Raw genomic sequence first — 27,211 nt, forward strand, 5'->3', positions numbered from 1 at the left:
TTGCTGACCGTGACGTTTGTATCTTAAGAACTTCCTTTATGATCGGTTGCCAAAACCTCTATGAAGGGATCGCGTTATCTAATTTTCTTTTTGTTTTGATTTAATTAAAGCCTTATTAGGCTTAAAAAACCCATTAAGAACTCAGCGATAAGATGGTATAAGAGCATGATTATCCTAGAAACCTTATGAGTTATTAGTACACCTTAATGATTATTTAACTAATAAATGTTAGCTAGGGACTTTTAGTTAAGAATCATCTAATTTTTAACCTGCAATGGTAGTTTCTTAATTTGGATTTCTTAAAAAAAATTAATTACATAACAATTTGCTACCTTATGTATAAGTTCAAACAACAAGTACAGTACACGAATGTTCTCACACTAATATGTTTCACACCCAAACAGCAAGCAAAACAAAGAACTTGCAATAAAAGGAAATGGGATTGTGCTTATACCCTCTTCCTGCACAAGTTGAAGAGAGGAGTAAGATACCTAGCACACTGCTTTAAAAGTGGCTACAATCTTCTTTTTTTTCTCCATCGATGCTTCGCATGTAGCATAAACAATCAAATCTCCCTAGGAAAAATGATCGTTTAGTCAAGAGGACTAGACTGAACTTTGGATTATAAATTGGTATCCCCAAGTAGAGAGCATTAACATACCACCAAATTTATCATAGCGTCAGGGTATTGCTCTAGAAGGCACTAATGTTCAAAACAGAGCTGCCAAAAAAACATCCGTAATAACTCAATTAAAAGAACATCCAATGTAGAGGAATAGAAAAATTTTTATACCTTGCGGGTGATGCAGTGCTAAAGACTGCACTGAATACTCTGTGCTATTTCCTTTGCCACAGCTTCTGCATCAATAGCACTGCTATTATAGCATGACCACACCGGATACTACGTTTTCCTCTTAAGCAGAGCCTAGCAACCAGTAAGTGCACCCCGCACAGACTACACTCTGCCTGAAACAAGATCAAGATCACATTAAAAAAAAAAAAAACTGAATAAAATTACAAAAAACGATACAAGAAGAAGAAGCATCAAACATCACCAGCTTTGCGGTAAAGAAACCAATGAGACTATGGACAACTGCATTGTCCAAAGGCTTCAACTTTAGATGGTCCAGCATCACCGCAAGCAGGAGAATACCTACAAAAGACCAAACCCTTACTCTTTCCGTTACATATTAAAAGAGAATAGAAATACCTCGTGTTCGGACAACATCATCAGTGGGTCGTTAAGTACAAGTCCATCTCTACGACCTATATACATCACACAAAGATACAGAATTTTAACAACACAGAGAGGAGGAGTTACAGAAGATGATGATAGAAAGAGTGTGTTTTACCAATTGGTTGATTAATAGACACGACACCCTTCTCCAAGGAAGTAGCAATCGCTTTCAGACTCTCAGCCTTCCCAAAAAAAAAGGAAGAGTGTAAGTAAGTGCATGGTGAGTAGGAGAACGAGTGACGTCAACGAAAGTTTTGAGATGCTCAGTGAGATGAGTTGCTGCTGCCATCGGAACTAAGCTAAGTCACGGCGGCGATAAGAATCAAACTTTGCGGGGAAGAGAGAGAGAGAGAGACCGATTCCCAGGAAGTGCGGCGTTTGAGTCCTGTCTCGGCCGCTAACTGGCTGTAAGTCTTGCCGGAGGCTGACTTCACGGTGAGAAGCAGCCGATTGCACGGAGGAGACACTTCTCTTCACAAAAGCAGTCATCGGAACGACTGAGAACGCGAGAGAAGAGGAGAAAGAAATAAAGAAAGAAAAAAGAAAAAAAAAATCCATAATTCACAAGTTTGCTGACAGTGACACGTGTATTAAGAACTTCCTTTATGATTGGTTGCCAAAATCTCTATTAAGGATGGTTATCTAATTTTCTTTTTGTTTTGATTTAATTAAATGCCTTATTAGACTTAAAAATCCATTAAGAACTCAGCGATAAAGATGGTCTTACTGATTTGTGTATCATTCTTTAAATAGAACTTATCAATTTTCTTGACGTGTTGTAACAATTAACATTTGATCACAATGTTACACCAATATTTGAAAAGGCAAGCACAAGAGTTTAAAGGAAACATTCTGAGTATTTTGAATTATCATTTGTTTAGGGGTATGTATTTAGGCTGGTTCCCATGACGCCAGCTAACACATCATGTAGTTAAATCAAATCACTGAGATTACACTGTAGAATGTTCTTCTAGAAAAGTATATTAGCAATAAGCATTCAACTACCAATTAGTTCAAGGAACATTCTGAGTATTTTGAAGGGATTTTAGTAATTAGTCCCTTCAACTAAATATGAATCGTAAAATAAACTCTCAACTAAAAATCTTACGAAATAATCCGTCAACGTTAATTCCATTAACGTCTGTTACCCTCCGTCTAAAATACCGTGACGGAGGGGTGACATATGTTAACGGTTTTTAAGTTAAGGGTTTATAATGTTAAAAACTTTGTTGGAGTTTTTATCCAATTCAAAAATAGTTGAGGGGTTTTATCACTAAAAGTTATTAAATATTTTAAAACCTTTATTATCATTTATGCGTTGTTTTAAATTGATTTATAAGCTGTAAAAACTTATTTATAAATCTTTATACATTATTTTATCAATTTTATAACCGTTTTATAAAACTTCATAAATATTTTAATACTTTTACAAATGATTAAGAATGCTTCATAAAGCAAAAATAATAGATCAGTGATATTTTTTATTAATCAATATGACAAAAGTACAACATATTGGTCCAAAATCAATAAGAAGAAGAATAATCTTGCATTATTTTTTGTGATAGGTGCAAAATATGATCTGAAAATCAGAAATAATGAAAATAAGAAAAGATCCTACTCTAAGTAGGAAGATTGACGCCATTAATTAACTATCATCCATATTACTTAAGAATTAATATAACATAATTTTTTTAATTATTTGATATTTGACAATGGCAATGTAAGACACAAATTTCGTATATCACTATTACAAAATATCAAATAATTTAATATTTTTAAGTCATATTAAGTTTTAAGTAGTGTTGAGAATTATTACGACAAGATTTACAAATTAGTTTAATAATAAAGTGATTTGTTTTATGAATCTTTTTTAATCATTTGTAAAAGTATTAAAATATTTATGAAGCTTTGTAAAATGGTTATAAATTCATAAAATAATGTATAAAGATTTATAAATAAGTTTTAATGGCATATAAATCAATTTAAGACAACACATAAATGATCATAAAGGTTTTAAAATATTTAATAACCTTTAGTGATAAAACCCCTCAACTATTTTTTGAATTGGAAAAAAACCTTAAACAATTTTTTTAACATTATAAACCCTCAACTTAAAAACCGTTAACATATGTCACCCCTCCGTCACGGTATTTTAGACGGAGGGTAAAAGACGTTAACGGAATTAAAATTAAGGATTTATTTCGTAGGATTTTTAGTTGAGGGTTTTTTTTTTTACAACAAAAGGCTAAGAAACTAGAAGGATCCCTGATCCGAGAGCCACCTCGGGGGAACGGAATCAACATAAACCATAGCAGATGGCGAAGTCCTAGCACCTCGTGCCAGCCTGTCCGCCAGTGTATTTTGCGCCCTTGGAATATGATGGATTGAAAAGTTGAGAAAGAATTCCTTACATCGCAGAAACTCCTCCATATGTGTAGTGAATGCTGGTCATTCTGTCGGTGTAGACACCATCTTCACCAATTGAGAGCAGTCAGTTGCAAACACCACATCTGATACCTGTAGAGTCTTCATGCACTCCATCGCCCATATCAAAGCTTCACATTCAGCATGTAAAGGTGATAAACTCCTGCGAATAGACATAGCACCCATCATAGTATCTGTGGATCCATTCTTCCTATAGACCCATCCTTGTCCTGTATAAGGATCATCTTTCTTCCATGCTCCATCAATATAACACTTATCAGCGCCATGTGGAAGAGCTTCTTCTATAATATCTAGAGGTCCCCGAATTACAGATGCCTCCGTCTGTGCTTCAGCCCACAAGACACCTTCTATCTCCGCAGTCCGAAGAATGTCAAAGAGGAGTTCTTGTCTGATTCTTAAAAACTTTAGCGTTCCGATTCTTCCAAATATACCACAGTATCCATGGAAAATAACTCAAATCCAGTTCCTTTGGTAACCGCCAAAAAAGATAGTCCATATTTGTGAAAAGAGACGGGGTGGGGAAAATCCCCGGACATGAGGGAATATTGGATAAAGCCCAAGTTTGTATTGCCGACGGACATTCAAACAACACATGATTAATAGATTCTTCCTCAATACCACATACTTGACACAACGTATCACATTTTATCCCTCGGGAATAAAGATTTTTAGTTACTGGTAGACTACCCGATGTTATTTGCCAAAACAAAATGTTTCAGCTTTGGGGAACATTGAAGCTTCCAAGAATGAGCCAAGAGTGGTTTAGTATTTGGTCCCAGAAAACTGTCCTGAACTCTACTATCCGGATATAGTTTTTTCGTTCGGTAACCCGATTTAACCGTATATCTTCCATGGTCCGTAAAATGCCAGCCATATGAGTTCGGTTTCGGATTACGACTAATAGCTAAACTCCGTATAATGTCCACATCATCCTGATGTATATAAGCTTTGAGCAGATCCAAATTCCAAGAAAGATTTTCTTGATTAATCAAATCTTCCACCTTAAGTAGTGGATTCAAATATTGATTCAGAATTTTTGTATTGCTGACATCGGGCGAGGAGCAGGGATCCAAGGATCATTCCAGACAAAAATGCTTGAACCAGTTCCCACTCTTTTGAATAGCCCTTTATTAACCAGAGATCTACCTGATGTAATACTTCTCCACCCATATGAGGGAGAATATGATCTGATTGGGTCCAAAGGATCAGATTTCCTATAGTATATTCCTTTAAAAACCCTTGCGAAAAGAGAATCAGGTTTATCTATTAGCCTCCATAGCTGTTTCGCTAATAACGCCGTATTAAAATATTGAATATCTCTAAAACCAACACCACCATCCACTTTATCTTTGCACATCTTATCCCATGAAAACCAATGCATCCCTTTTTTTATTGCCACTGCCACTCCACCAAAAGTGGGAAACTGTACTGGTAAGTTTTTTCGTGACCATTTTTGGTAACCGGTAACATGACATAACATGAGTTGACATAGGTGATGCCACTGCTTTGATTAAAACTTCCTTACCTCCTTTTGTAATAAATCGTATTGTCCAATTATTAACTTTATTATTCACCCATTCATTAAGAAAACCAAAAACCTGTGTTTTTGACCCCCCAAGACTCTCGGGTATTCCCAAATATGTTTCCATACCACCAATTGTAGTGATACCTAGAACCTGTTGTACCTCTAGAAGAGTTGCGTCCGGAACCTTATGGCCAAATTGTAGAGAAGATTTCTGAAAATTAATTTGTTGCCCCGACGCTCTTTCATAGTCTTTCAAGATCTGTATAATAGTTTCACACTCCTGCCTATTGGCTTTGCAGAAAAAAAGACTATCATCTGCAAATAATAGATGTGAAATCGCCGGACAGCTCCGTGCAATTTTGAGCCCCGTAAGTAACTTTTCTTCTTCCTTCTTCCTTATATTCGCTATTAGTGCCTCAGTACACAAAATAAACAAATAAGGTGATAACGGATCACCCTGACGAAGACCCCGGTTTGGTACAATATGTCCTTTTGGTTGACCATTGATCAACACTTTATATTGTACCGATGTAATGCAAGCCATTATCCGAGTTGAGGGTTTATTTTGTGATTTATCTTTAGTTGAAGGGTTTAATTACTAAAACTCCTATTTTGAATTATCATTTGTTTGGGGTATGTATTTAGGCTGGTTCCCGTGACGCCAGCTAACACGGCATGTAGTTAAATCAAATCACTGAAATTACACTGTAGAATGTTCTTCTAGAAACTCAGCGGACATGAAATAAAGAAAAAGTATACAGGTGAATGGTGCCATTTTCATTGCAATTTATTATCATGAAAGAAATAATTTGTGTAAATGTTTTTTTTTTTGAAACTTGGATTTTCTTGAAATAAATATAGTACTATTTATTTAAACTTTAAATAGAAAATAGAAATAGAAATATAATAAGAATATATATTGTTACTTTTCTGAATAATTTTTGCTAATTTTGTATTTTCTGAAAAAAATAGAGAATAATGAAGGTTAGTGTCATTTTAATTTAAACCAAAAATATTTATTAAAAATGATAATATGATCTCAGAATTCTTTTCATTATTTTTTTTGGTTTATAATATCATTTTCAATATATAATCATATAAATGTTTCATATAAAGTAGTTTTTATTAAACTCTCTCTGTATCTTTCAGAGAGAGAGTCAGTTTCTTTGGTCCTGGCAGTTGTGGCCGGTGTTTTATCCTCTCCGTTGGGGATTAGGTTCCGACATCTGTTGCTTATTTAGAACAGGATGGTCGGCTTTTGGCTCTGGTGGTAGGCGTTCTTTTCTGGCGTTCCCACCGGCTCTTGGCTCCGGCAACACTTTCTTTATCCTTCATTGAGGTTGCTGGCTCTTGTCTCCGATGATCTACCTTCTTCTCCCCTGGATTGATTAGATCTTTTCCGGGATTTCCTGGTTTTCTTGTTCTTCGCTTCTTCGTTTCACTTTGTTCCAATCGATTCCGGCCTCTTCAATTGATTGCTTCTTCCTCCCCGCTGATAGCGTAGCTGCGTCTTCGAGCTTATCCTAATCATTAAAGGCACATGATGTTCTCGTAGGATAATCGATTGAATCGAGGTTGGTTGTAGGTCGTTGGAACTCTCCTTCTGTTGCGAAAACAATTTTCTCTATGCTTTCACTTCTCCTTTTGAGTTGCCGGCGACTCCTTTGGTCTGGTTTCTGTTCCGGTTTATCCGGTGAAACACCAATTAGAGTTCGGTCAGAGACTCTCTAGCGGTGAAAGTGGTTGTGTCTTGGTTATTGTCTGAAGTTGCCTTGTCGGTTCCTCTTTCTCGGCGTCCTGTTCCGGTGTGTCTGGTGGACGTTCGGAGAGTTGTTCCGGTGGTGATTTCCTCGCTGTGAAAACGTGTCGTATCTCCCTGCACGTGTCCCTTTCTCGCTTCGGCGCACAACGCGTGGCAGGTTGCTGAGGCATGGACCGTTTTCCTCTGGGCTAGGGTTTTGTTTGGGCTTTCGTTGGACCTTTTATTTTTTTGTTCGGTTTTAGTTTGGCTGAGCCTTTGATCTTTCTATTGTACTTTTTGTTCCGTTGGGATTTTGCCTTGTAAAGAATGTTCAGTGAAAAAAAAAAAGTAGTTTTTATTATAGTTTCGAGGGCCAACCCTTGTATTTGGTAGATTTCCTTTTCCCAATCGGTTTGTATATATAATGTTACATCATCGATAAGATATGATTCTCAAATTGAATATCGGCTAGGGATGACGACGGGGATGGCAGGATTCGGCGAGGAAGAAAGTGGGATCTCAGACAGTGAGATCATAGAGGGTTTTCTGCGGCCAAAGATTGAAGGAGAAGCAGTGGCGATTCCGGGATTGATAGTGGAATTGGGGGAGGAGTTGTACACTCGAGAGCCATGGCTCCTTCCGCAGACAGCCCATCCCATCCTTAACCCTCGAGAGTGGCTCTACTTGGGGAAACCGAATCGGAATAATTTCCCCGTTGAAGGAGTTGATCACGAAGGGTGTTGGGTTCGCATTGGAAGTGCCATCTTGATCCGATCCGAGGAGACTGATGAAATAATTGGGGGAACGTCGAGATTCAGATATCGCTTCAGGAACAAGGGGGACAAACATGCTCTGAGGTGGAGTAATTGGTTCATGAAAGAGTTTCGTCTCTTTAACCCAACCCCTCATGTTCTTTGCAAGATTACTGAAAAGCTGTCCTAAGATTAATTTGTTTCATTCGAATTTTAATAAATCAAATAAGTTTTCTGAATGTGCTAATGAAAACCTGTGCTAAGATAAATTTGTTTCATCTTTTTTTTTTTAATCCATGTGCAAGCTTGTGAATGTATTGAGTACTACTCTTCTTGTGAGTAGGTGTTGTAATCCGTCTTGCTCATTCAACACTTGATATTGTTCTATTCTGTCTGTTTTTATTTTATTTTAACTTGCAGATGTTTCGGGTGAAGGACCCTGGCCTAAGGCTAGTCTTGAATGATCTTCTCTCCTAAGTTACATATTACATATTTTTCCCCTAAGTGAACTATTGCATATTACATATATGCCTTCTTTCCTTTCGTTTGTAAAGTCCCCAGGGGAAACTACACGTTCTATGTTTGATTTGTCCAGATTGCTGGAAAGGCTTGATTTCTCTGAGATGAAATTCAGCTTCTACTTCCTGGGCTACGAGGTAGAGATTTGTTCTGTGACCCTTGCTTAGTTTAACTCTTCACGTGGATCTTACAGAAACAAAATGTGGAACTTTGCAGTTTGCAAAAAAATATTAGAGCACTTGAAATTACGCAATGGATTGAACTGCTTAACTAAAAGTTGTTGTAAAGTGAAGCTAAATTACTAGTTTTAGAATTATTTTTGTTTGCTTTTCTGCATCACTTGGACGAAAACAGATACTTCTCTTGATCCTTGCTGGTATAGTTAATAAGCTGGGTTTGACTAATATACTATGCTACAGGATACTTCAACGGATCCAACTGAGAGGCTGAACCAGATTTAGGCAAATGGAATAGTCGAAGCACAATTCCTTTGTATGACTAATTACTAATTAGTAAAATCCCTTCAAAATACTTATTGTTAAAAACATCTCTTCTGCCTCGATTTCTTATTCTTTCTCACCGTGAAGAGAAGTGCGTTCTCAGTCGTTCCGATGACTGCTTTTGTGAAGACAAGTGTCTCCTCCGTGCAATCGGCGGCTTCTCATCGTGAAGTCAGCCTCCGGCAAGACTTACAGCCAGTTAGCGGCGGAGACAGGACTCAAACGCCGCACTTCCTGGGAATCGGTCTCTCTCTCTCTCTTCCCCGCAAAGTTTGATTCTTATCTCCCCATTCCGTCTCCTCCCGCACGTGCCATCCATGTGGTCGTAGCGTGCAAAACGCGAAGCTTGAGACTCCACGTGGCTCTCTCCTTAACAAATGGGCCTAAGTATAAATGGTTCAAAGCCCAACAAAAGATGCAAACAAAAAGAGAGTTGGTCAAATAGAAAAAATCAAATATTCGTGTATGCCAGTTTGAGCCAAGAGGTAGAAAATGATTTTAGCTTTGCTTTCTTCTCCGACTCAAAACACGGCGGAATCACTGGTACATCAGTGGTGAGACAAGCAGTTGAAGAGTTGCTCAACATGTTTAGTTCACCTTTGGAAACTCAGCCACACTCAGGCTGTTTTGTTGGACGTGGTGAGTCTCTCAACAGGTGGTTGCTTCAGTCTTATGTTGAGAGGATGCATTAATTTGCTGTGAGTGTTTCTTTAGCTTTTTCTTTTAGCCAATTGCAACTTATGAAGTGTTTAGCTTGGGTCATAAGTTAAGGGAAAGACTTGGACTCTCTCTCCAGTCATTTGTCTTCTGCTTAATTTTCAGTTGTAATCTTCCTCTTGCAATAATATATCTGAGATTATATTAAGAGAGTGGAACAAGCAATCAGGCTTTAATCATACACACTTGTGTCGGGATTATTACTTGACCCCATGCCATGTCCGCCATTTATAGCTAATCTAATTGTCGTTTACTAACATTTTTCACTTTTAAAAAATATTTATCTGCATTACTAAAACACTATTTTATTTTATATCATTTTTTTGGTTTTTCCAAACATCATATGATAAATGATAAATCCACCACCACCATTACTTTATTATACACGTACACACACAGAGAGAGAGAAGAAAAAAAATCAAATTCGTGCATGTCAGTTTGCGCCAAGAGGTAGAAAACGATTCTAGCTTTTGTTTTATTCACCGGCTTAAAACACACGGCGGAAGATGGTGGCAGAGATTCTGAGAACGAAATGGATGGCTATGACGGCGAGCATATGGATCCAGTGCACGTTAGGAGGTTCTTACACCTTCGGAATCTACTCGGCGATCTTGAAATCATCTCAATCATACGACCAATCAACCCTTGACACAGTCTCTGTCTTCAAAGACATTGGTGGTAACGTCGGCGTTTTGTCTGGACTTGTGTACACCGCAGCCACCTTCAATCGCCGTCGCCCTGACGGACGGGGAGGTAGAGGAGGTCCGTGGGTGGTGATCCTGATCGGAGCGGTTTTGTCCTTCACCGGTTATTTCCTTATCTGGGCATCCGTGACCGGTTTGATTAGAAAACCGCCGGTTCCGGTTATGTGTCTGTTTATGTTCATAGCGGCTCAGTCTTTAACGTTTCTTAATACAGCCAACGTTGTTAGCTCCCTTGAGAATTTCGCCGACTATGGCGGCACTGCCGTCGGAATAATGAAGGTAGTTAAAGTCTATATCAAATTTTCTTTGGTTAGAGTTGATTTCCCGGCAACTGTTAAGTCTTAGGCCCACTTTAGACATTTAATAGTAGGCATAGGTATACAATATGTAATTGTAACCGACATGCGAACCGAACTGAAAAATCTATGTCATAAATGCCCGAACAGATCTTATAGGGCGATATGTCGAATGTTATGCGAATCTGACCAAAGCTCAAATAGATATACGAAAAACTTAAAATAATATCCGAAATTTTTGAATTAGCAAAACAAAAGTTTCTAAACTTAGTTAATATTTAGAACATTCATTTTGTTGACAAAAAAAAAAAAAGAACATTCATTTTTATTTTTATTTTGATCCAGCTGTAAAAGTATCCAACTAGTAAATATTATTAAGCCAACAAGAAATGAGTTCAGATCAAAAATACGAACTATATCCAAACTCGAAGTATCATTCATCTCAACCCGTATGAAATACAAAAAAAAAACCTAAATGGAGTCTAAAAGGATGTACCCGAAAGTCCACAAACTTTTTTTTAAAAAGCATTATGCCAGAACGCTTATGCCTATTTCGAACCTTAAGTCTATGCCTTTGGTTTGCTCTTTGCAGGGCTTTGTTGGTCTAAGTGGAGCAATGTTAATACAACTCTATGAAACAATATGCCCTGGAGATCCAGAGAGTTTCGTTCTTCTACTTGCAATAGTACCTTCACTCCTCTCTGTATTGGTGATGCCACTAGTCAGGATATACGAGACCAGCACGGTCGATGAGAAGAAGCATTTAGATGGTTTATCAACTTTGTCTATAATCATTGCAGCTTACCTTATGGTCATTATCATTGTGAAGGGCATTCTTGGTTTACCATCATGGGCCAATACCGTCACGCTTGTAGTTCTACTCATCCTCCTTGCCTCGCCTCTACTGATTGCCATAAGAGCACGCCGAGACAATATCGAGAAACCATGTTATTCTCCTCTTGTAGACAACCTAGAAGCAACAACCTCTGGTGAGAGCTTGGTGGTGGTTGAAGATAAAAGCTTGAATCTCGTACAAGCTATGCGTAATCTAGACTTCTGGTTACTGTTTCTTGTGATGGTATGTGGAATGGGATCAGGGATTTCGACGATAAACAACATCAGACAAATAGGTGAGTCTCTTAGATACTCTAACGTGGAGATAAACGCATTGCTGTCTTTGTGGAACATATGGAACTTTATTGGTCGGTTTGGAGCTGGTTATGTTTCGGATGCATTGCTACATAAAAAAGGATGGCCACGTCCTTTGCTAATGGCTACAACTCTCGGAGCCATGACCATAGGACATCTAATCATAGCCTCTGGTTTTGAAGGAAATCTATACCCTGGTTCGATTATGGTAGGAATATGTTATGGCTCACAATGGTCGTTAATGCCGACGATAACGTCAGAGTTGTTCGGGGTTAAGCATATGGGAACAATATATAACACAATTTCGATTGCTAGTCCTATGGGTTCGTATATCTTCTCGGTGAGATTGATTGGTTATATTTATGATAAGACCATTATTGGAGAAGGTAACACGTGTTATGGTCCTCATTGTTTCCGGTTGTCCTTTGTGATTATTGCATGGCTTTCCTCGGGTTTCTTGTCTCGTGTGTGTTGGTGTTCCGGACAAATAAGCTTTATCAACAGATCTTCGAGAAGAGGTTGCATCGTAGATAAAAGACTTATGACTTGTGAATTATTCAGGTACATAATGTTGTACAGTGCCATTTGTGTTTGTATCTACATCTTATTATTTAAATTTGTAATAAATTGTTGAATACATTGTGAAAATACAAGTACATATGTATTTATTTGAGTGAGGTTCTTTGTTTTTCATGTAGAATTTTATGTGTTAGTTAAATGAATGTAAGCCCTAAATTAGTCTATGGAGTTTATAAGTTGTGTGACATAAATGTAAGAACCAATGTCAAGATCTTACACAATTAATGTCGAGCCACGATAGAGATGAGTGTAGCAGCAACGACGATTTGGTGAACCCTGCAAACGGAATCAATCCGTCGAGAGAAAGAAAGAGACGCGGAATATCCAACACGTGTCTCATAAGAGCCGTGCTTTGTGGAGCTTAATTAAGAGACATTCCTTCTCTAATTACATAGGTAATAATCTGCGCCTTGCGTGGAATGTGATTATTAGTTTCGTTATTTTTTAATAAAGAGACATTAATCCGTTTAATCTGGATATCGGTTCGGTTTTAGGTTATTTTTTTTTGTTTTTAATCTCCTAAAATATAACTATCATTTTAAATTAATATTTATTTGGTTTGTTCGGTTAAAATGTTTGATGTTTTTGTTTTTTTCTCTGTAATAATCAAAAATTACTATTATTTGTTTGTTTTCATGTTATGAATCTTAGATAGTCGTAATGTCGAACCAATGGTTTCATATTATAGTTTCTAAACGGATAGTAGTTAAAAAAAGAAAAGAAAATTATTAAAACAAATCATTTTACTACAATTTGGTCGATAGTGAAAGAAACATTAAAAAATAATATTTTAACTTCCAAAAAGTTAGATATTTCAGTTGTGGTAAATACTTAGATATAAGGTGCTCACGTCAATGTGCATATGTATGTGTATGTAAAATTATATAAAGATGGTTGATAAATATATAAATATATTGTTAATTAATATTAAATGACATTTTTTCAAAATAATACATGAAAAATAAAATTCTTAAAATGAAATTATTTTAAAACAAAAATATTGTAAAATTTATATAAACTATAATATATAACTTATATATAATTCTTTACAATATGTATATATATATATGCATATAATGGATCAAATTGGATATTCGTTCCTATAAATATTAATATTTGTGATTTGTTTTTTTTACGGATATTGTATTTTAATATTTGATTTGCTTCGTAGAGTAACGAATATCATGATTTTTCGGTTCGACCCAAAATGGATAACGAATCGAATCAAAATTTATGAATAATTTGTTAAGTTCTATCCGTAAACACTAAAAATAAGGTAAAGAAGAACCATTCATGTGAATTTTATATTAAAAAACGTAAAATACATAGTGTGAATATATTTATGTAGAGTTTGACTGAGAAGCTCTTAACATGTGACATGTGTTTATTTTAGTGCAAACGCATTTATTACAGTGCTTTTGCAAATGACATGTATCCAGTTTAGTGTGAACGTATTTATTATAATGTTTCTATTTAATATATAAGAGACTTTTAAAAAAAAAAATCATACAAACATTTAAAAAACCCCATTAACAACTGCGTTAATACTGCTCTTAGTTTATCTCGTTGGACTTAGTTAAAAGGTCATTAAAGATCATCCTTGCCACTGAGAGATCATTTGCTTTACGTATTAATCATGTAGCCTTTTAATGAGGTACTTCATTTGTCAAAAATCATGCTAATCGTATCTAGTTAAATTTCCCAAATCAATAGTTATTTATGTAACAGAGAGTTACTTTTACTTTCAAAGCAGTATTAATTCACTAAGATTTAATGAAATTGTTGTTTTTACTAATCATAATACTCGTGGTTTTTTATATCACTTACAAAATTGTGTTATTCAGAAATATATTCACGCTTCTTAAAGTTCTGATAGGTTCATTTATCAGCCTATATACTCTCCTCTTTTTTTTAACTCAAGAATTGCTAGTTGTTTTTGGTCAAATTTGCTATAATTTTTTTTTGGTCAAAAAATTTGCTATAATTTTTTAATATACATATTTAACTCAAGAATTGCTCTAATTGCTTTTGGTCAAATTTGCAATAAATGATTTAATATACATTATAAACTCAAGATTGCTCTAATTGTTTTTGGTCAAATTTGCTATAAAATTTTAAAAATATATATTACAGAGATTACATAATTGAAGGCACATCATCAATCTAAAATCCTCTTTCCCTTTTCTTGTCTTAATAAAAAAACTTCATATAAATATCTCGAGAGCCCTAGCCTTGTTTACCCCTATTTCTCCTCTCTTGTGTGTGTTTTCACTCGCTGAGTCGTTTTCTCTCTGATCAATTCAGAGATATTTGACAAATTATTTACCATCTTTTTTATTTTCCGCAGATTGTCTCCATCTTCTTCTCTCTCCATACCCCAAAACGACAACGTTTGCATCCAACGCCAGTCGAGGCTTTTCTCCGTCGTCCTTCGTCTTTCGTTTAACCGATTTGGATTGGGATTTGGATTTCGATTTCCCCCACAAATCTCAAAATTAACTTACCGCTCTCTCGATAAAATCAAAAACCCTAATTTCGATCTCTCTCAATGGGTTCCTCCTCCGATCTCGTCGTCCCTGACTCCGGCGACCACCGCTCTCCCGCCGACGATACCCAAATTCCCGCGGAGGAGACCGCATCGCTCAGGAGAACGAGGCCGTCGCGCGCCTGCACTGTGAGGGCGCAGCAGCGGCTTCAAGAGCAGCAGGCGGCGGAGAGAAAGCTCAGGCCGCCTAAGAAGGAGTATAAACGGGAGCATCGACAAAAGGAGGAGGTGGAGGAGGAAGACGATCGAGAGGAGGAGGAGGAGGATGAGGACGGAGACGATGATGTTGAGAGGCAATGCGGTGGAGGGAGTTCGGGTAAAATCGTTACTTCTCTTGTCCAGCCACCGGAGCCTTCGCAGATGCCGCGGTGGAATCTTAGGTCCATGTGGGAACTTGCTTCCGTCCTCAACTTCTTGCATGTAAGCTCTCTCTCTACTCTGAGTTTTGTGTCTTCGTTACTCACTCTCAAAGTTTGTTCCTTTGTTGGATGGTGAAGGTTTTTAGGCCGCTTTTGAAGATCAATGCGGAGTTTTCAGCTGAGGAGTTTGAAACGGCTTTGCTGAATCCTAACGATACTTTGAGTGACATTCATATTCCTCTTCTAAAGGTTGCTGCTTTGGCTTTCTCTTGTTGTCTTATTGATGCTTTCCTAAGTCTTGTTGGTTTGCTTTGGTGTCTGTCATTATTAACTTCAATGTACTTCGAAGAGTTTGTCTCATTGACGTGAGGGTAACTCGTTGTGATACCAGCGTGATTCAGTGTGCTCTCTTAACCTAGTGTAGGATGTTATTAGTATAATAATTAGTGATATAAAACCTTTTGTTAGCGTATTGAATGATCAGATTCTGTTAAAGATTTTGTTTTATGTTTTTGTCTAGCTTCCCTCGTAGACACCTTATAGGCTTGTGCTACTCAGTTTAGGATCGCTAATTTCTCTGAAACGCTTTCTTGAGTCACTTTTGAGTTCCCTGATTGAAGTCCTTGATCATTGTCTTTTGAATGATATCATGATTTGTAATTGTTGTGCATAGCTCATTGGATATATTCTTTACTACCATAAATGTCGAAAATGCTCATCAGTTTCTCTCTGTAAGCAATATACTAATTATCTCTTTTCAATTTTGCAGGCCATTCCTCCTGTAACTCGAATGGCCCTCACTCGTGATACCTGGGTCACTGTCTTGTGCAGGAAAATAAGAGATTGCTGGCACTGGGTAATGATTTCTGAACAGCTTTAGTCTGATATTGAAAGTTCATTTTTTGCATTATTTCATGTTCTGAAATGACCTTCACCTACTTGTTTAGGTCGCAGAAGGGGACCTTCCTATTGTTGCCTCGCAAGGGTGAGTTGTTATAATTTTCTGAATCTCATGGTAACTGATTAGGAAGCATTTATGAGCTTCTCTTCTTAATCTTGTAGGCGGGAGATTGAAGCGTACAAATATCTTGATCCAGCCGTTCGTGTGGTGATTTTGAAAGCTTTATGTGATATTCGTGTTGAGGTATTGTTGCTGCTGTTTATAAAATGAATTTCCTTTTGTTTTTCTCCGTAAATGTACATTTTATGATGCTCTCTATTAAGCTCTAGAGCTCGCTGATGCGATGCTAATGACACCAGATCGTTATAACACTTGCAATTTCAATGGGTTTTGTGAATTTCCGCAGCAAGAGGACATCAGGAGCTACATTGATAACTCTGTTAAAACTGGTGTTCATCTGTCAACTTTTCGCAAAGACCGCGTTGGGGGTGATTCGCATGGAGTTAATTTTTGGTATGTTGCAAATAAAAAAGACCTAAATAAGACTCCCTTATTTGCATATTTATGATTGCATCTTTATGTTTCTTATTTAAGGTATGAGGATGATCCCTTAGTTGGTCACCGTTTATATCGGGAAATAAGGAAGGCAGAGGTGGTTAAGGTCAAAACGAAGGGTTCCAAGATTCTTCCTAACGTAACTTACCAATGGGAAACTGTTGCAACAAATTTCGATGAATTCCAAGATGTTTCGGTAAGTCTCTACTGTGATCAATTATTCTAAATTGCTCAGGATACTTCCAAATGGTTATCTTCTCGCAGTGAAATATGGTTGCTTGGCTCTAATGTGATTGTGATGGTTAGATAGCTTGATGGTAGTGTTATCTATGAACTCAAATTAATCTTCTTTACTAGTGGAGTTTTACAGATGCTAAACATGGGAATTATACTCCATAATATGTTGAAAAAGTATATTTGGAGAATCAGTTATTTTCAGAGAATGGATGTAACTTTCTTCCCAAAGATTAGTACTCAATAGAACGTGGTGCATATCTTTTGAGTGCTTGTAAATAACGTGGTGCATATCGTTGATCTCTTTGGTGATTGTGAGTGATTGAGTTAAAGATAATCGCATTGCTAAGAACTGGCTTAGAGATCGTTCTGGGGCAATGTTGTTGCAGTTTCATGGACTGGAGACCCTATGCTATTCTGTTGAAACTTATATTGCTCTCTTATGTTTTGACTGCCAATTGATGCTTTGCTTCTCTTAAGGACTGCACTATTATAATAGACAATAGGTATAACTTTCTATGTCTTTACTGCTGATTGAGATGCTTTGTGTCTGTTTTGCAGGAAAAACTTAATTCAAGTAGTAGTAGAACTGAAGTTTCTCTGGGGAAGAAGTTAACGAGAGATATGCTTCCTGAGATAGAAAAAGAACACAAGGTTCCAATTTGCTCTCTATTACTGAATTCACGATACTTCTTATCTATCGCATCCTTTATAATTTGTTTTTTTTATGTGTCAGAGGAAAGAGAAGTTGTTGAAAAAGCAACATAGACAGGCTCTTCTCCTTGATAACTATTTGGTTACTGACGGTGTTGGTGGTGGTCGTTCTCTCCGTGATAGGAAGCCAGTTAGATACACTTTTGGTAAGGTTATGACCTTGTTGGGAATTCATGATTTCCCCCCGTGCTTGTATTTGTTTTTCCATTTTTGCCTGATGAGAAACATCCATCTTGTTTCTACTGTGGGTTGAAGAGCCTTACTAATCGTTTACTATTATTGCAGATGATTATGATAGGTCGATAAACGAAGCTATCAAAATAACAACGTACGTCTTGAGTGTCGCTTTCATTGAACCATCTCTGCTGTTAGTTATCTTTAACATGTTATTTGGTGACTACTACTTATTTTGATAATACTATCTCAGGAACCAACATCCATCACAAGAACCTTTTCTCCACAGAAGAGAATCAGCTAGATTGGACTCTCTTGTGAATGGCAGATCAACAACAAGTTCAAGTCATCCTACTGACCCTGTGAACGGTACAGCATCTGGTAGCTCTTCTGATTTTGCTGATGGTGATGAGTTCGATGAGCAGAGAGATGAATCCTTGGACAGAAGGCAAGACGCAGTGAATTTTTCTATTCCCCTTTTGAAAATTTTAACTCGAACTAACTGAGTACAATGTCGTGACAGTAACAGGCGCAGACAACGGCCCCAGCGGTATTCAGCAACGGACTTTGTTGAAACAGACAATCATGTAGAATCTGGAAGCGATGACGACATTGTTGGGGAAGCAGTTTATGATGAAGAATATCTGAGGAAGCGTAAACAGAAGACGTTTTCTAGTGGTTCTGAGGGAGAGGAAGAGAAAGGAGATGAAGAGTACAAATGGGATGAAGACAATGCCGAGTACGAGGAAGAAGAAGAAGAGGAGGAAGATTCTCCAAGTGCTAGCGAAGAAGATAGTGATGAACCCCGAAGGGTTAGGAAAATGCCGCGGAGAGAAACCAAGTTAAGATCAAAGTCAAATGGTTTCCGGCCAGGCCTGAGGCGTAGCAAAAGAGCCACAAGAATCGATTACCAACAGTATGAGCTCTCGGAATCAGACAATGAAGCAGCAGGAGCGGCAAAACGTAAGCGATTGGTTGAGCCAGATCCAGATGAAGATTCTGATGAATCAGGGAATGGGGATTTCACAATGGGAAGTGAGGACTCTGAAGAAAATGGAAATGACCCAGAAACAAATTCTGCTGAAGAAGAAGTGGAGGAGGAGGAAGAAGAAGAGCCCAGAGAAGTCAATGATAATGCCGGGACAGCAAATGGTACAGAGAATAATCAACTGAACAAGTCAAATGGCACAGACCAAGAAGAAGTTGAGGGTGTATTAGGCAAAAGGCATTTCCTCGACCTAAACGAGCTTGCTCCTGTGTCCGGTTTTGATGATGGTCCAAGTACAGTGTTGAAGGATGATGATAAGACCGACAGTTCATAGACAGACCTCTCTCTGTTTTTTTTTTCTGGCATAAACACCTTCCAGAGAAAAGTTAAAACGGTAAGAGATACTTCATTGGCTGTTTCTGCACTCAGTTATATCTGCCTTGTTGTTTCAAAGTTAATTTCGGCTGAGATAAGTGAAGTGGGGAATGTTGGAGAGGCCTAAGGAGAGGTATGTGTACTAGAATTAGGTTAGTCATTATTTTGCTTACCCTGAAAGAGAAACAATGAAGGTGAACCAGAGATTCCTAAGAACTGTTTAATGTTATGGAACTATTATTAATGTACAATTAATTTTGTCTAAGTTTTGTTGAGAACATGTTCAAGGTCTCTTTGATTTTGATAAAACGACGCAGCTTTGAGGCTTTGCTGAATGTGATTATTATGGTCCATGAGCAAATCCATCAAAAGATGAGAATCTTGTTGCGTTGTCCCGTGTCGCTTTTGTGTGCTTAAGCCCATTTCTAGTTACCATTAAAATTTTAAAAAGGATTTTAGAGCAAATCCAGCTTATACATGTTTAGCAGGGTGAGTATGCACAAACTTGTGGTTATCATCATAGAAGTCTCATGATTGATCTTGTTGTTACTATTACTAAAGAAATTTCTCTGTCAATCACTAAAAGGTTTTCTAAGTATTAGTATTAGACTCTTAGCCAAAAGAAATCAAGCGCTAAATTTTATTACATCTAACCTCAACAATTACACTAAAAATTGTTATAAATATCAATTAGGAAACATTTGGATAAAATGATAAAATCTAACGAATTGTTTGATATAAAGAACTTGGAACTAAAGATGTGGCAAAGTAAAGAAAAGTAATATTTATTTATAGATAATAATTAAAGAATCATGCATATGTAATTTAAGATATGTGAATGAATTTTCATTGCTCTCTTGCCACACACGCTTCTTAGACCTCAAAACCCATTCCGCCTAATCCCTTCCTTCTTCACAAGTGAAGATGATCTGGAACACAAAACTAAAGAAAGAAACTGTCCCAAATGGGGATAGGTCATGTCACACACCGTCCTTTTTCTCTTGTACTTGCTGAATATGGCAACATCAATGGTGGTGGAATCCTAAACCCTAAACCCTAATCCCTTGAATCATACCGCATCTCTTAGACATAATCACTCGCTCAACGAAGATTCTCATCAACAACAACCTGGTGATTCAGGAGATCTCATGTTTCATCTGCAAGCAATCAAGCTTATGACCGAGTCATCAAACCAAGTCAAGCCCGTCTCTAACTTTATGTATGCCTCTTCGTCTTCTTCTAATTCATCTCCTCCAGTATTTTCCTCAACTTGTTCAACCATAGCTCAAGAGAGTTCAGAGGTTAACTTCACCTGGTCTGAGTTTCTTTTTGACCAAGAAACCTTCCATTCCATGAAATTCAAGAGAATCATCTTGATCAAGAACTAGACAACTTTTTCGGTAACGAGTTCGCAGGTAGCAGCAAGCTAATATAGCTAATACACCAACTCAAGCTCAGATCGAACTAGAGTACTCTTTGAGCAATGGGTTTGTTGAATCCATTATATATAAAGAAAAAGAGTTGTTCTTAGTACTATTTTCTAGCTATTTGGAGCATCCTTTCTATTTATAGTCTATCTCTCTTCCTCTCCTCAAACTGCTAAATAAAGAAATAATCTAAAGACCCGAAACAAGTGCTTCCTGCAAATCTTTGATTTTTTTAAAAATTATTATTACAAATTAAATTTAGAAAGGTCTGATCATAAACATGAGTCTCTGACTGTAAGTTAGTCTTTTCAAAATAGATTTATTCAGGGAAACAGAACTATTTACTTAGCCTCAAGAGTTTTAGTTTAAGAGATTCAAATATACAATCTCAAAGAAACAGACAACTTGTTAAGGCATGAGTTCTCTGAATTAATGTCAACAGCTGAAATGAAGATCTTCACAAGAAAGATTATAATAGAGAAGAGAAACTAGAAATAGATGAAACTTATTAATGTTTAGTTTCAGATTTACTCATATTATTATATTATTTTAATTTATTATTCATACTTATTTTTATTACATTAGCATATCAGATTATTGCTATAGAATCAATTGAGAAATATCGTTTTCAGAAAACATAAAACAAAAGACTCAAACAGCAAACTTGGACTTGAGATTGTTCACAGTTGCATCATCAGTCCTAAACGTTTTGGTTAAAACCGCGTTTGGAATCTCAGGCACTGAACCAAACAAAGTGCTAGGCAGAACCACTGCTCCTGGAAGCTGACTATTAAAAGCGGTTATCAAACGCGCTTTACCTTCACCAGCGTTCCATTGGAAATGAACCAAACCTCTAGGGACAACAAACATCTCTCCAGCATTGATAACCTTCGAGAACAAAGTGTTGTTCGTTGTCAAGAACCCTACAAAGACCGAACCTTCGATCACAACTCCTGCTTCGCTTGCACGCGGGTGCGAGTGAGGAGGGTTCACACCTCCCGGAGCGAACTCAACGTTGTTCATTGATAGTCCTAAAGTGTTTAGACCCGGAAACGTTAATACGTTAGCGGGGGAAATGGCTACGCCGTTAGGATTTGAGGTGTTTAGAGGACCGCCTAAGCCGGAGAAGAAGAAGTCAGATGCTGAGACTAATGATTTGCATGGGAAGCCGTTTATGGAAGGAGAAGCTCTGAGATCTCCAACGCAGTAGTCTTGTAAAGGGTCAGGGTCAGATGAGAGAGTTGGGATTATGAAGAGACAGAGCGTTAGAAGGATAGACGTGAAAAGAGAAGCCATTGCTATTGAGAATGATGGAAACAGAGCATCCTCTGTTTTGTAATATATAGTGTTTATTCTTGGTCTTTTGGTAAAAATCTCTTTTGACTTGTTCTCTTTTTTTTTTTAAGTCTGCTTTCTAAAGTTTTTAATTGATTGTGTTGTAAGAATATTTCAAATTTAATGGCTAAACTATCTTTGTCTTCTCTGCTTAGTCATAAAATACATTATGGTTTCAAGATTTGAGCTAATGTCTTTAAGTTAAAGAGGAAAAGTCCAGAGAAGTTTTCAGTACTCAACTGAAATTCATTGGTTAAAATGATTAGTTGGTAAGAATCTAAACATGTTATGTTTAATTAACATTTTGGTCAGGTCAAGTCTATATGAGTTTGTTCAAGTGACATTTTCATTAAAAAAAACATTTTTAAAATAGTAAAAACAATTAACCGGCGTCAGGAGTTTCAGAATCAATTCTAAGAAAGATTCAACCAATTGAAGTAAAAAAACAATAAAGGCAGAGAAAAGCTTTGCTGTAATATATAATTTCAGTATACAGATTTGATACAAGGATGTTGTTTTGTATTTCTTCTGATGATAGAAGAAAGCAAGTAAAAAAAGATTTCATGATTCTGATGGCATTTCAATGAAACTACGAAGCATATGCAGATTTTGAGATATCTGATATAGGATTGCTTCACCTTCACTAACATCTAATACATCTGAAATTTGCTGCAACAATTCACCTTTTGATTCAATAGCACTTAGTCTCTCTGTAATCTCTGTAATCTCCTTCACTAACACATCTTTTCTGCTTCCATCTTCTGTAACAAAAACATACAAGATTCAACCTAAACATTTTGAAAAAAATAAACATATAACCGATGAATATGTTACCTCTTTCTTCCTCTATGATCCCATCATTGTTGGCTTTAGGCTCCTCAGCTGAATCTTGCTTGTGTTCCAAGTCTTCTTCACCATTTGAAGAACAAACAGGCAAATCCAAGACCAGTTTAGTTTCATCAAGAAACTCTTCTGGTTCTCTTCCTTGGCCGTCTTCTTCTTCTCTCAACAGTCCATATCTCAATCTATAAGCTTCAATTTCAGCCTCAAGCTCTTTCATATCCTCTTCTCTCTTAACCAACAAACCATTCATAGACTGCAAAGCCTCCTGATCATATTCCGCTTGCTCGTCCATCATTCTCTGATACTGCAATGCCTCCATTTGAACCGCTGCTTTCTCCGCTTGTAGCCTCGTGATCATAGCCATCGCGTTGTTTGCCGCAACAGCTGAAGCACTCCTCTCTTCATCTAACTCCATATACAAATCCATCAGTGACTTGCGGTCCAATCTAACCTGTCTTTTTAAATGATGAAGTATTGAATCTCCATCCAAAACTTCGCTCTCTGCGCCATTTTGATCAATCAAAGACTTCTTCATTGATCTAACAGACCATCTTGGACTGTTCAGAGCTGAATCAGAGAGTGGTAGCCCAAAGAACCTATTGTTGTTCCCTCCTTTTACAAAACTCGGTGTTCTATCATCAACCGTGTCCCCCAAGGCACCTTTGGTGTCTTCCTTCTCAGGCAACTCTGAGTATTTGATTTGAGACAAGTCCAAAGTTCTTTGGTTGAATGAAACTCTAGGAGAAGGACTAGGACCAGCAAAGAAAGATTGATTGTTATTGTTCTTCGGTTTTTCGGTTTTGATCTTCAACAACTCTCCACAACAAGAACAATGTTGCTGCTGCTGAAACCTATTGTTAGTTCTGTGGAAGTTTTCGTCCTTCTTCGAACCCGCAACCGGAAACGCTAGCTGAAGCTCGCGTTCATCTATAAGAAGCTCGAGATCCTTATGCAAGATTCCAATAAGAGACTTGTAAGTATCAACGTCTGATTCTTTCTCGGTTGCGAAAGAGAGGAGGCATCCTTCGCACATGTGTTTGATCTCAGAGAGTTTCTTGTGGACATGACAGTAAGCTAGAGAAGAGATGTTCCTCTTGTGGGAGTCGCAGATGGAGTCGTTGTAATAGAAGTCAGGGTTCGTTTTGACAAGAACATGGTCAAGCCTAGTGCAGAGGAGACAAGGGGTTCTGAGGTTGAAGAACCTGGCGAATTGGTTGGAGAAGAACGCGAGGAGGCCGTCGATGAAGAGGAGGATGATGATGATCCATTCAAGGATAGCGTAGATGAAGAAGTGTGGGAATGTTCCAAGTTCTTCTTCTATGAAGTTCTTGAAGGAACGGTTAGACATTGTTGTGATTGCAAGAAAAGATAGAATCAATCAATCACAGAGAAAACTGAAATAGGAGCAAGAATAGAGAAGATGATCTTAGAAGGCCACACATGAAGATTGAGATGATGGTGGCAGAAGAAGAAGAAAAGACAAAACAGAGGTTTATGACATTTATTATTTAGTATTCTATTTTTGGAAATAGAATTTGAATTTTTAAGGTTGAAGGCCAAAAATACCTGAAATAACGGTTAATCGCAGATAAAAATGGAGTAACATTTCTGCTTTTTGGATTTTTCAGAGATAGTATCCATTAATGGGGTCTTAGATGTTTATCGCTAATCATTCGTTTAAAGCACATATATGGCTTAATTACTCCTAATTATCACCATCTAGGGAAAGAAAACAAAAAATCAAAGTGGCGCATGAAACTGGCAACCTTATACTATTATCATTTCATTAAAGGTGATGAACCACATACATTCATTTTAGCTTCTTTTTTTTTTTTTGAAACAACATATTTTAGCTTATCTACAAAAGATAAGAAAAAAAGCATTAAAACACCTCACGAATCACCAGCAATTGATTGAGATGAGCCACTTGAGAATCAAGACTTGTTTTTAACTTACATACCATAAAACAAAATACATAGAACAGAGTTTTACAAACAAACAATACGAACATGGATGATGAAGAACCCTAATCACAGTTCCTCCATCTCTAAAGGCCTTCCTCCGTTATTTATTTATTTATTTTTATTTTTTTGCCTTCCTCTGTTATTGTTCTTTTCATTCCCCTGATTTTTTTTTCTCAGACAAAGTAAGGCCTAAAGAAAGAAACAAAGGTCTTGTAGGTTCACCTTGACTTTTAGGTCTAAGCAACTCTGATAATGCTATCTCCGTCACTGAAGCTTGGCAGCATTGTGCAGCCAAATTTCTTGCGTTGGATTGTTCGTTAAGATTAAAGGACATAGAAAAGTTGAGAGAAAGCGGAGCAGGGATGATTGCAGCATCTGTGTTTTGATTGAATGCACGATTTTCTACCGTCACTGAAAGAACACCATTCATATCTGTGTTTATGGTCAACTTGGTTGCTTACCGTACTCTTATCATGTTTGTCTCGTATATATAAAGAAGATTGTGGTGCGATTCAATGCTGATGGTATGCAGTGGAAGGCTGGAAGCTCACTCCAACTCAAAGAGAGGTTTAGACTTTTTTTTAAGTCAAGTAGAGTGTTGTGTGACTTGTTAACTGATATGTCTATTTTAAAAGAGAAACTAATGTTTTCTATTACAAACCCTTATGCAAGAATAAGGGGCTCCCTTATTTCAATAAAAAATTGCAGTGATGTTTGGTAAATTGAAGTTGCTATAAACTATCCATCTAATGTTTAAGCAAACATGAAATTTTATTGAATACTCCTCGAATCAAATAAACTCTACAACGATTGTGGTAGACAAATAGTCATAAAACAACAGATGAGAGAGAGAAACAATAACTCTACACTGGTTAAAAAAATCTTAAACCAGATAAGAAAAAGAATGGGTTAATGATGGGGTTGGTGTTTGAACGTCTTTAACCAGTTGTTGAGTCGCTCCATAGCTGACAAGTCCACTTTCTTGGGAAAATTAGGGTAAGTAACAGCTTTAGGTACCGGTCCCACCATCACTCGAAGCTTAAGCCCAGCTTCACAATAACCACTTCACAATAACCAGATTGTGAGGTTATAAAATAATGAACTCCTGGTTCCGTAAGTCTAACAAGATCGTGTCCTGTCTTGTACACAGCTACAGGAGACGTTGGATCGCAGGTTATGAACTCTAGATCACCGTTGATTTTGTAGACGTTGTTGACTTCGTTGGCGTATTCAAAAAGCAGACCATCTCCAACACGAAACTGTTTCTCCTCACTCCACTTGTTATAAAAGTCGCTATCGTAGACTTTCCATCCTTTCGAGTCTCCAACCTTGTAGGTCTTTCCGACAGGAAGAATCTTGCTAGGCTGTGGTGGAGGAACCGGACGTGACGGGTCATGGTGACAAGAACTTTGAGTTTCTGTCCCAATATGCACTGAGCTTGGTTTGAGCTTGGTTTGAGGTGATGAAGTAGTGGAAACCTGGTTCCGTGAGAACCACGACATCGTGTCCTGTGTTGTAAATGGCTTTAGGAGAAGAATAGTCGCATAACTCATATTCTAAAGCGCCGGAGACATGAATCACGTCGTTGATGTTGGGATCGTATTCGAAGACAAGAGAATCTCCCACGTGGAACTCCTTATAGTCTGTCTCGGCCCAAGAGTAGTAGACGTCGTCCTTAGCAGTCCATCCCTCAGAGTCTCCGACTTTATATTCCCTCGCTGAGCAGCAGCCGGAGAGAACCGTGAAGCTCATCATCATCGCAAACACGAAGCTGAAGATTCTTCTTGTTCTGTTCGCCATTATCTATAGAAAGAAGAACAAGAAAGATAACAAAGTAAGATCGAAGAGAGAGAGTTTTGGAAGCAAATCTTGAACTAGCTAAATGAGAAAGCGTTGATGAATGTGTGAATGAAACAAAATAGAATACTGCAACCCTCCTTTTATAAGGTTTCACGGATGCTATTTTTTCCTTTTTAAAGTTTCCTTTTCTACATTATTTCCTTTTTAATGATATAAACCATTTAACTTAGATTCATCTCTAATCTAGATAAGTAAAGAATTACGTTTAAAATTCTCTAATCCTTTTCTGATCAGGTTCGTTTACGATTCTAGTTTATCTAATTTCATCAAAATCTTATTCTTGGTTCACAAGAAACAATTTTTGATATGTATTTTCTCCTTTCTGGAACTAGTAAATACTTTAGTTCTGTTGTTTCCTTTTAGAGAATGACGGGCCAAGTTTCATGAAAAAGTATTGTGGGGTTTTCTATATTTGATACTAGGGTCGGCCCGCCCCACGGGCGGGATTTCATATTTAATTTTGATATACTTTTAATTATACTAATGGTATTATTTTACTGGTTGTTCTGATTATAATTTGCAAGAAATACCTAAAGGTTGAAACTCATAGGTTATATATTTTTTGTGATCTAAGTTATTATTTTTTGTATGACTTTGTGGTTTGTGTTTTAGGTTTGCGTTTGTAAGAGATATGTATGATACTTATTTTTGTCTTTTGAATTTTTTTAGGTGAGATATATTTTGCTTGTTTACAATAGTTGTTTCTATATTAAAGAGTTGTGGCTTTGATACGCTGTGAGGACTTCAAATGGTATTTATGTTGTTTGGTTTGT

General features: G+C 37.2%; 4 protein-coding genes, 1 long non-coding RNA gene and 3 pseudogenes across 7 annotated transcripts; 4 read left to right on the top strand and 4 right to left on the bottom strand.

Annotated features, from left to right (window-relative positions):
- Positions 1-903: 903 nt before the first annotated feature.
- On the bottom strand, positions 904-2,631 carry LOC125610257. Its single transcript, XR_007340285.1, has 4 exons — positions 1,594-2,631; positions 1,353-1,419; positions 1,056-1,266; positions 904-966 (listed from the first exon to the last, which is right to left on the bottom strand). It is a non-coding gene; the product is annotated as an uncharacterized LOC125610257 (long non-coding RNA).
- A 4,731-nt stretch (positions 2,632-7,362) lies between these two features.
- LOC111199006 lies at positions 7,363-8,148 on the top strand. The gene is made up of 2 exons (XM_022688412.2): positions 7,363-7,805; positions 8,121-8,148. The coding sequence occupies exons 1-2, from the start codon at positions 7,423-7,425 to the stop codon at positions 8,131-8,133; spliced, it is 396 nt and encodes a 131-aa protein (XP_022544133.2). The 5' UTR covers positions 7,363-7,422; the 3' UTR covers positions 8,134-8,148.
- A 1,061-nt stretch (positions 8,149-9,209) lies between these two features.
- On the top strand, positions 9,210-12,258 carry LOC111198998 (annotated as a pseudogene).
- A 2,154-nt stretch (positions 12,259-14,412) lies between these two features.
- Positions 14,413-19,274, top strand: LOC111198996 (DDT domain-containing protein DDR4-like). 2 transcript variants are annotated; one of them, XM_022688393.2, is made up of 12 exons: positions 14,413-15,129; positions 15,207-15,317; positions 15,838-15,924; positions 16,016-16,053; positions 16,131-16,212; positions 16,376-16,482; positions 16,564-16,720; positions 17,320-17,412; positions 17,495-17,618; positions 17,758-17,800; positions 17,900-18,094; positions 18,176-19,274. In XM_022688393.2, exons 1-12 carry the CDS (start codon positions 14,713-14,715, stop codon positions 18,966-18,968), a joined length of 2,247 nt encoding a protein of 748 aa, XP_022544114.1. In that variant the 5' UTR covers positions 14,413-14,712; the 3' UTR covers positions 18,969-19,274. The 2 variants fall into 2 exon arrangements, with proteins under 2 accessions (XP_022544114.1, XP_022544112.1); XM_022688391.2 differs by having other exon boundaries at positions 14,414-15,129; positions 18,170-19,274.
- Positions 19,275-19,767: 493 nt separating this feature from the next.
- On the top strand, positions 19,768-20,685 carry LOC111201871 (annotated as a pseudogene).
- Positions 20,686-20,925: 240 nt separating this feature from the next.
- On the bottom strand, positions 20,926-22,015 carry LOC111199002 (germin-like protein subfamily T member 2). Its single transcript, XM_022688406.2, has one exon. The coding sequence runs from the start codon at positions 21,730-21,732 to the stop codon at positions 21,088-21,090; it is 645 nt and encodes a 214-aa protein (XP_022544127.1). The 5' UTR covers positions 21,733-22,015; the 3' UTR covers positions 20,926-21,087.
- A 210-nt stretch (positions 22,016-22,225) lies between these two features.
- LOC106400852 (probable myosin-binding protein 5) lies at positions 22,226-24,130 on the bottom strand. Of its 2 annotated transcripts, none has more exons than XM_022688399.2 (2): positions 22,606-24,130; positions 22,226-22,529 (listed from the first exon to the last, which is right to left on the bottom strand). In XM_022688399.2, the coding sequence occupies exons 1-2, from the start codon at positions 23,960-23,962 to the stop codon at positions 22,333-22,335; spliced, it is 1,554 nt and encodes a 517-aa protein (XP_022544120.2). In that variant the 5' UTR covers positions 23,963-24,130; the 3' UTR covers positions 22,226-22,332. The 2 variants fall into 2 exon arrangements, with proteins under 2 accessions (XP_022544120.2, XP_013696697.3); XM_013841243.3 differs by having other exon boundaries at positions 22,226-22,532; positions 22,606-24,129.
- Positions 24,131-24,331: 201 nt separating this feature from the next.
- Positions 24,332-26,651, bottom strand: LOC111199001 (annotated as a pseudogene).
- Positions 26,652-27,211: the final 560 nt, after the last annotated feature.

Source organism: Brassica napus, chromosome A6, assembly GCF_020379485.1.
Source record: "Brassica napus cultivar Da-Ae chromosome A6, Da-Ae, whole genome shotgun sequence".
In the NCBI taxonomy this organism is placed as follows: domain Eukaryota; kingdom Viridiplantae; phylum Streptophyta; class Magnoliopsida; order Brassicales; family Brassicaceae; genus Brassica; species Brassica napus.